Source organism: Cynara cardunculus (assembly GCF_001531365.2).
Source record: "Cynara cardunculus var. scolymus isolate 2C chromosome LG 2, CcrdV1, whole genome shotgun sequence".
Classification (NCBI taxonomy): Eukaryota; Viridiplantae; Streptophyta; class Magnoliopsida; order Asterales; family Asteraceae; genus Cynara; species Cynara cardunculus.
The window spans coordinates 45480317-45490509 of NC_037529.1; the positions used below are offsets into that span (position 1 = coordinate 45480317).

Genomic DNA, 10193 nt, shown 5'->3' on the forward strand with positions numbered 1-10193 from the left:
AATTCGTACCTTAACCGAATTTGACAATTAACGCACGATCAAATGTGAATTCACGATCAAGTTTGATTTACCCGCGTGCCTAACGAACGCATAAACGGTTACTATTTACAAAGCATAAAAAYCGAAACATAATTATTCTATTGAAATTACTTAGGTCTTAACGTACTTAAACAACGTAGACTTCAAGAAGGACAGCTGGATACGAATTGAAAACTCAAACGTAAAACTTAACCTTATTCTCTTTCGATCCAACCGTTTCCGACCCTCTTATTTCTAAGCATTTTTTACCTACCTTAGAGACCAATCCATAATATACTGTCTAAATGAAAGTTGTAGTATGCAGTATGATCTTCCTGACTGCAAAATATGAGCTTAATCCGACTTACGGTTTGTGAGTTATACACTGCCAAAGTACAGGGGTTGCATTGTCGGTAAAATTCGATTCCGTAATTTCCGACTAACTTTTATGATCCAACTTTCATGCTTCGCTACATTTACGTGCTATAATGTACTTAAACATACTAAACAGTAAAACAAGTCTAACGGTCGTTAACCTAAGTTTAATCATGTATTTTTACTCCTTTMGACATTTAACCGAACAATTGGGTGTACGGTTAAACATTTACCCACAATCTAACCATATTGAAACTACAATATACCCTTTTCATTTCTAAATCAATATAACCAGTTCTAGTATTCTAAACATCAAATATATCATAAATATGACAATATCAATCCGTAAACTTAGATATAAACACAGTTTATAAACCGATCTAAACAATCCTAAAATAAACACCTTAATGAAACTGAATGAMACTTATACCTTTAAGAAGGGTTCGGAGAGTGGATTCCAAATATATAATTGTTGCCTCGATCCCCTTACTAACTTGACGTAAAATCTAGAGAAAAGACGAGAGAGAATTGTAGAGAGAGAGAATGAGAGAGAGAGAATGGGGTTGAGAGAGAGATTTGAGACGGTTTGCACCGCCTCTTGCATGTCTATATATATATTTTTATAATTTAATTAAAAAAAATTTAATAAAAGTTAACCGCCTCATATATAATATATATATATATTATAATATATAATATATATATATATATATATAAAGTTTAACTATTTGACGGTTTTTACCCTTCAAATTAAATTCCCAACTTTTACGTCAATATAGGTATAAACACATTTTGACGTAAAACTAGTCTAGGGTACAAATTGGTTAAACATGGGGTAAAAATATATCATGCATAATTCTACCAAAATTCTCTTAACCCAATTTGTACGAGTTAACAAAACACGGATATTATAATCCTCCCTCCTAAAAAGAATATTTCGTCCTCGAAATTTAGATAGGGTTAGAAGATTTACGTGATTCGAATAGATAAGGGTACTCCTTTCGCATGGATTCCTCGGTTTCCCATGTGGCTTCTCGCTCAGAATGATTTCRCCATAAAACTTTAACAAACGGTATTGACCTTCGTCGCATTTGTCTCTCTTCTCTATCAATTATCGCCTCTGGTTCTTCAATATAAGAGAGATCTTTTTCAACTTTGCCCAAAGGATAATCAATCACATGGAGAGGGTGATAATGATATCCGCGGAGCGACGAGATATGAAAAACGTTATGGATATGTGAGAGTTGAGGAGGTAGTGCTAGACGATACGCCACCTCTCCAACMCGTTCMASDATTTCAAAAGGTCCAATATATCTCGGACTAAGTTTACCTTTAATTCCAAACCTACGAATACCTCGTAACGGTGAAACCTTTAGAAAGACGTGATCACTCGGTTGGAATTCTACATGTTTTCGATGCTTGTCAACGTAACTTTTCTGCCGAGATTGAGCCTCTTTCATTTTCTGTTTTGCGATCTCGACTTGTTCAGTAGTAATCCTGACAAGTTNACATCGATGTAAGGTACCATTTTCTGAAAGACAATGTTGAAAAAGGTAACATAGAAATGTACTTTGTTCCAAATGAGATTCAACTTGCTGACATTTTTACAAAAGCTCTTGATAAAAAACGATTTTTATTCTTAGTCAGCAAGATGGGTATGCTGAATCTCACCACTTAGAGGCAATAGTTATCTTTCAACCAACGATCTTCAATATCTCATGGGTATGCCCATAAGTGATACAAAAACTTAGCCATACATTTTCTAAGTATCCTAAACCAGAGCCTCTGGTCATAAAGACCAAAGCCTCTGGCCATTTAGAATGACTTCGATTAAATGGCAAAATTTCATCTTTGGAACCAGAGCCCCTCTTGTTCAAAGCAAATACTTGGTCCTTTTAACCAAGTCTTTTTCTCCCAATCAGAGCCTCTGGACTCCAACACTTTGAGATATCAATGTCTCAATCCTTGGATTCTTGCATTCTCTCTCATTATTTCTTTCTCCTGAACCTCCCAGAGCCTCTAGTTCCAAAGACCAGAGCCTCTGGTTTCCCCACACTACTTGCAATATTTTTTTCCAACCAGAGCCTCTGGTTCCAAAGACCAGAGCCTCTGGTTTCCTCCTTTACTTGCTATATATATTATTTTCATAGTTTTTCCAACCAGAGCCTTTGGTTCTAAAGACCAGAGCCTCTGGCTTTAGATTCTTTGAGAGCAAGTCTTAACCATTTCCCTTCATACTCCCTTTTCATAGTTTTTCCAACCAGAGCCTATGGATTCAAAGTCTTTGTCACCAGAGCCCCTCTGGTCTCAAAGACGATTCTTTTTCCTTGTTCATAACACTCATTGCCTTCTCAACCCGAGCCTCTGGTTCTATAGACCAGAGCCTCTGGATTTAATGTCTTTGAGTTTTTCAAACACCCACAAGCCATGCCTCTCAACTAGAGCCTCTGGTTCTAAAGACCAGAGCCTCTGGCTTTGTTTTCTTTGCAATCTTTCCTTGGAATATGCTTCTCTCAACCAGAGCCTCTGGTTGTATAGACCAGAGCCTCTGTCTCCTAAACTTCTCAAATTTTATCTAAGTGAAGGCGAATCCTTGATTTTAATCAATATGCATCATTTGAGGGGGAGCAAAAGTTTACTTTTGTAAACTTGCATTTTCCATCCAGAGCTTCTGGTTCTACTATCCAGAGCCTCTGATCACATAAAATGCTATATATAAATATAATACCAGACCTCCTCTGGTTTTATAAAATGGATTGCCACACTTCACCAGTGCCTCTGGTTTGTTAACCAAAGCCTCTACATCATGCAAATCCAATATCACTACTTGTCTTCACCGACATTACAACCAGAGCTCCTCTGGTTCCACACCCACTATGTCATGCATAACCAGAGCTCCTCTAGTTCCACGGAAATACATTTTACACTCAAACTCATCTTAATTGAAAACCATTTTTAAAGGTTATACAAAATTGCAGGTTTTGTGACTAAAAACTATAACATCGGTTTTTAGAAGACCAAAACTTCGTAATTAGTATTAATCTTACAATTAGATGAGATTTTGAATAATTTTTTTTGGGAAACGTCTTCACCAAGATATAATTTGGAATGACTGTTCATTTCAAATACTTCATGACGTCACTCAAACCACGCGCCTGACACCATACAGGTTGTCCCCCATAAGCCGTTTCAATCTTTTCCCTCCCTTACCCAGGCTGACACATGTCTACAACATTAATGGCATGTCCTATCCAGACGGCTCACGTTCATCCAATAAAACCTATTTTCATGATTATTATATTTTAATAATCAAAGAAACGTTTCCCTTATTACTCCATCCCTCCACCCCACTACCACCCCCCACCCCACCCGTCTTCCCCATAAATACCCTCCTTCCCCATTCTTACCTTTTTTTGCGCCTTCAAAACCTACAACAAGACTCCGACGAACTCAAAACCTGCAACTTCTTCAAAAATGGCCTCCTCTGCTTCCGACGAATCCAACAACAATGACAGCCGAATCCAATCCACAGGCGCCGACAGCCGCGCAATCGTCTTCCTGCCCATGAAACCCAACAACCACGTGATTGAACTGCATAACACCCTCTTTGATGACAGGTTTGCGATAATGATTGAGTTCTTCAAGAACTGTATCCTTCTCCCTGCCTTAACACTAGTGAACCCAAACGTACCATTAAAGTACGTTCAACAATACTGGCAGACCTGCGAGTTTGATCCTCCTAGTCATGGAATAATGGGGGACATAGACGCCCCAAATGACATGGTTTGCTTGGTAAAAATATCGCGAGCAAAAGTTTGTAAGGTTCTGTGTATTCCCACAAGAATGGAACTAGGTATCAATCAATATGATGAACCATTTTCCTCCGATGACATCCTCAGGTTCGTAAAAATGCTAGGGTACAATCGGGAACTACGAAACGTATCAGACTTCAAAAGACAATTCCTCCTGCCAATGTGAAATTTGTTCTTTTCCATCCTCAACCGATCCCTCACCTGCAAGCTCGGTTCCTTCGACCAAGTAAATCTCAACATAATGAAAATTATGTATGGGCTTTTCTTCAACCTCAATCTCGACTATGCCTTCCACATCTACAACTAGATTTATGTGGCCGTGATCAAAAAGTGCAAACTTCAAGCCGCCGGAAAGCCACTTCTGTTGTTCTCTTTCCCCGTGCAACACGGACTACCTGCTGTGGAGCCTTTCACCCCAAACTACAAGATGCAAGGACATCGTCCATACACTTTTGAAGGAAGGCTACACCATCAACCGGCCGCTATCCAGGGCTATGCTCACTGTCATACCATCGTCAAGTGAGATACGCCAATCCTATGAATGCTCCATGTTGTCCCAAGAACCGAGGGCAGCTACCCCGGAGCACTTAGAGCCGTCCCCCTCCAACCGAGGGAGCACCTGCATCATCTTCATCGGATGATGAAGATGACGATGATGATGATGCTCGTGCTTCCCCCAGCCTTCAGCAAAAATATTCCTCACCCCACTACCTAAAGGGCAACCACATCTACTACCCCTGGCGATCAAAGCCAAAGGGGTATTGAAACAGGACGATCTAGTCCCACCCAAACCCCAGCCAGCCATCCAGAGGCCATTCTTCGGGCCTCTGGAGATGAACAAACCGAGGAACCTCATATACCATCACCCCTCTCTCCACAGAGAGGTGATGAAGAGACAAGAGCACCTTCACCTCAGGGCTCGCCACAACCCCTCACACACATAGAAGCATTCGTTGCTTCTGACATTGAACCCATAGATCGTTCAGAGCGATCTTTAATTCATGCACCACTCCCCTCGGTATTTGATCTACCAAAAGGGACACACATCCGCTTCACTTACTCAGCCTCTGAAGCTGAGGAAGAGGAAGAGGATGTTCCAACATCATGAGATAGTTCTTCTCTCGAAGGCTATCAAGGACATGATGGAAGTCCTTCGAGGCCTACCTTCGCACAAGGCCAAGAGGGCGCCTCAGGAATAGAGGCCTAACCTGCCGCATATGTTGCTGCAGGGGTTACCCCTTTAGCTGATCTGGTCATAAAGGCTGAGTTTCAAGCCTATGTTGATACAGTGACGCGGTCCTTGGATGACCTTAAACTCCTCGTACAAGGGATTGTGGAAAACCAACCCTCACCCGATACCCCAGACCTCCACCAATCCCTTGCCATCCTCCAACGCCACATAAACCAAATAGATACCCAAACCCAAACCAACTCATCCCGCCTCCAAATCCTCCAACAAACAGTAACCCAACAACACAATACCATATCATCCTTAGCCACCCAACGAAACCAAATCCTAATCCAATCTATCGCCACCCTCACGGCTCCGGCAACTGAGGCCGATGAAAACTTAACCTACATCATTACCCAACTCCAAACCATTCTTCGCAATCTTCATCAACTACCAGCCTCCATCACCTCCCAAATACCTCAACCTTCATCCACCTCATCCATCGATGAAACCCTTGCCACCCTCACCACTCAAATGGCCACCACACAAACAATCCTCACCCAACTACCCGCCACCATACTTGCCCAAATCCCACAACAAAATCAACCCCCACCTCCYTCTGCAGGCCCTTCCTATGAAGCAGCCTTCTCATCCTTCACTGCAGAGGTGAGGAATCTTCTTGCCAACCTTCCCCATCCTCAGCAATCTACTACAACCTCTGTGCCATCTCCACCACCATCAAGCACAGATTTCGCCACAAGAGCCGATCTTAGAGCTCTATCCAAGGCACTTATCTCATCTTTCCATGAGATAAGTGCAAAGTTTGCTGCCCGGTGTGTTAAACCCACCATTGAGCTAAGGAAGATTCTTCAACAACAAGACCGAACAAACACTCTCCTTCGCACCATGGAACAACGATGCAACAAAGATCGGGTACGTACTCTCGTCGAACACATTCGCCTGTGGAAGAAAAACAGATCGCAAGCCTCCTGCTCCTCAAGCCACCCCTTAAAACGCAGACGACATGAAGATCTAGACCCAAATGATCAATGTCTTGGACCTCATGAGGGGGAGAAAGAGGCGACGGCTACACAACCAACAGAATTCGCTGCACCACAACAACCATCACCACCACAACAACCACCATCAACCCAACAAACCCAAGCAAGGGAACCAGAGGCCTTACTTCTGATGAAGAACAGAATATCCAAGTTCCCTCAGCCACAATACCAGACCCTATCGTGTTGAGTTCATCAACCGATGAAGAACCAAACACACCACCTGCAGAAACAAACCAAACCCTCAATCCCTCACCCACAACAAACCTACCCCTAACCCTTTCTCCAACACCTCGACCCTTCACCCTTTCCTCACAACCAGAACCCACAACAAACCAACCATCGCCTCAATGACCCCAAACCCATACATAAACCCATGCACCATAATCTACCCAACTAACCAAAGAAAACTCACCCTCTACCCATACACAACCCCAAACAGAAACTCAACCCTTAACCCATGAACCCGTGGTACATGCGGATACCCCTTCTTCCTCAAGGCAACCTCCACAAGGCCTGGTAGATGAGCTTATCCAGAACATGGAGTTGATGAGGAGACGTCCTCAATTGCCCCCCAGGGAACCAATCTTGATATAAAATATCCATCAGTACATGTATCAAGATCGCGATGAAAGTTTGTCAACCAATCCTCCAATCCTATCGCCAGAGTCAATGAACCTCCTACATCATCGATTTGCCAGACAAACCACCCAAGAACCTCGAGCTATCTTTTTAAATGAGGGAATAAGGAGAGTAGTTGACTTGAAGATAAAGTCTTTTGCCAATAGAGCTATTCGATACATCGAGTTCAGCATGGAGAGAGCCCATGGGATCGTTAGTGTATTCAACGAAAACGACCTTATCAACCTCAATCCATATGACTTGATTGAATTATACGCCTACACAGCTCAAAGGTAGGATCATGGCATAAGGTTTGGAATGGCAAACCGAGCGATAGTAAAAACAATGGAGTCCCTGGTAAAGCTCAGAGCCAAAACAGACTTTGAAATTGCCTTTAGGCTAGTCATCGAGAGACTATCATGCGCTCCTCCAAATGAAGATTTCCAGGGCCTGCAGGAGATACGATTTGCATCAATTCTTAATCAACCTGAACTCGGACTTGTTTACAAGAACGAGTTTGGGGTTAAAAAGTTCTTCAGAATGACTGAAGCCTTCAAGTATTCAATAGATACACTTGAATGGTTTCAGAAAAACATTAGAGAAAGACTGGGCAGAAACCATGCGCCAATGGAAGAGGGGAGCCATCTCATACACGAGCTATCCACCGTCATTGCTTATTGAAGACTACTCTTGCGCTTCAAAGAGATATATTCAGGTAGTTAGTGATGAGTCAAATCTTTTGCTTATCTTGCCTTGATGTATTTTGTTTCCAATATTGTAAAGAAATTTCATCATCCAATGAAAATTTGGAGTTTGATGTTTTTCTACTAGATTAGTGTCTGTTTTTCACAAATGTGTCTAGATTAGACTATGTTTGTTATTTCATCACTTAGGGGGAGATTGTTAAACCCCATAACTCATGATGTAAAAGTAATGAAAAACAACAAGTGATGAGGAACCAGAAGACCAATGAAGACATCAATGCAGAATCGACTAAGTCTGGAATTCAACCATTGGATCGATGGATAGTTCAACCATTGGACCGATGGACAAGTTCAACCATTGGACCGATGGAAAAGTTCAACCAGAGGATCAATGGACAGGTTCAAGGATGAGATGGAAAGAAGCATTCTCATCGAACCTCTGGTCATCAACACTTAGAAGATTTTCCAGCACTCCATCCAAGCATGCAATGAAGATTTGAAGATAAGGATGAAATCATCATTCCATGAATGACAGCTGGAGATGACAAATCAACAGCTGGAATTCTAGTTTTATCTTATTGTTAATGTTTATCCATGTGAAAGATAAACCCTATCTGTTAGATAGACGATTTGCTGGAAAGTAGCAATAAATAGTTATCTTCTTAATAATCGTTTAGTATAAATAAATGATTAGGTCTATTTTAAAAATATGGCTTTTACTCATTGTTTTACGTTTATGAATCTATAAAGTAAAACGTTTGAAGCTCAAAGTTGTTCTTAAATTTTCATATTTTATTCTTGAGACTTCATAACTTTCTTCATTAAATCATTGTAATTTGGTTATTCATAACTAGATTATTAGTGTTACTGAGAGATCTGGGATCAACAAAATGATCACTGAACCTTTCCTTATTCGATGATTCAAAGTTTTTAAAAGATAGTTTAAGTGTTTCTTCTATCACTGAACCTTTTATGGCAAAATATATCTCTCTATGATATTTTCCTTTCTTACAACAAAACCATCACTGAAGCTTTTATCCTTCAGTGATCAAATGTTTCAAAAGATCTTCTTTTCATTCAATGATTCTTCTAATCATTGAACGCTTTCAAAAACCTTTCATATTCTTAAGAAAGTTGCTTTTGAATTTCTTAAAACTTTTTTGGTTTAAAAGATATGGAAGATGAAACGTGTTGGGTTCAAGTATGTGCGTTAAAGATTGTATTCAAGTTCCCCATTTTAATATTCTTTGTAATAGTTAGGTTTATTGTTTTCCTTAGTATAAAGAGTCATTAGTCTTGTAATTGTCATTTAATTCTCTAACTTCTGAGATTAATGCTGTAATTGTGATTAGAAATTCTCTCAAGAAATCTACACAATATTTGGTGATCATTTCTCTCTAAATTTCATCTTGTTCTTAATTTTTGAAGATTTGATTCAGATTTGTATGATTTGGGCTTTTAAATTGGTATCAGAGCAAGCGGCAGCAATTTGTTTAGAGGATTAAACAGATTTATCGAGGATTTTGCACGAATTATAGAGGATTTATCGATCTGTTCTTGTTGTTCTTCAATATGTTCTTCAAGTTCTTCATCCAGAATCACATTTTTTTGGCTTAAATCGCTTGAATTTTGATTGTTAATTGATAAAATTTACACTACTGAATTCGTAATTTCAATTTTAACAACTTTGATTCACATCGATTTTGATTTTAAACAAGTTTTGAACCATTTTTGATCAAATTTTTGAGTTTACGAAATTTGTTTGTGTTCTTCAAAAACTCATATTTTTGCAAGTTTTGATCCATTTTTTTGATGAAAAAGTGTTAAAATTGTGTTTTTGCTTGAATACTAGTCCGGATAACTCTTAATCGGTTTAAGTGTAAATCGCTTATAGTGTGTTCGATTTAAGACTTGGGATATTTTGTGAATTGATTTTGTGCGATTTAGGTTAAACCGGGTAAGGTTCGCACGATTTAGAGGTAAATCGCTTGATACTTGTTCGATTTAGTGACAGATTTAGTTTAATCAGTTTGATAAATCGTTGATGTGTTGTACGATTTATAGATAATCCGGTTGCTTCTTAAGCGGTTTAGTGAGCAATTTAATCTCTTTGGTGTTCGATTTAGTTGTAATCCGGTTGTAACCTGAGCGTTTTTGTTGTGCGATTTAAGTGTAGTGTTGTGCGATTTATTATCCGATTTATTTGAATTGTTGTATGCGATTTTAGTGATCGTACTTTGACTACTTGAACGGATTATTGAATGGATATTGACTTTCTTTTGTGATCGATTTAATCTCTTTGATTATTTGAGCGATTTGAATCTAAGCGGACTTGATCATATTTGACTTGGTTGACTTAGTTGACTTGACTTGTTGACTTTTTACTTCCGTTTTTCATTTTGCAAATTTGACTAAGTGTTGAAAACATCTGATT

The 10193-nt window shown here is 39.7% G+C and overlaps 1 protein-coding gene across 1 annotated transcript; it reads right to left on the reverse strand.

Moving 5' to 3' along the window:
• Positions 1 to 1343: 1343 nt before the first annotated feature.
• Positions 1344 to 1883, reverse strand: LOC112506112. The gene has a single exon (XM_025110142.1). It carries the CDS (start codon positions 1851 to 1853, stop codon positions 1344 to 1346), a length of 510 nt encoding a protein of 169 aa, XP_024965910.1. The 5' UTR covers positions 1854 to 1883.
• Between the last annotated feature and the right edge of the window lie 8310 nt (positions 1884 to 10193).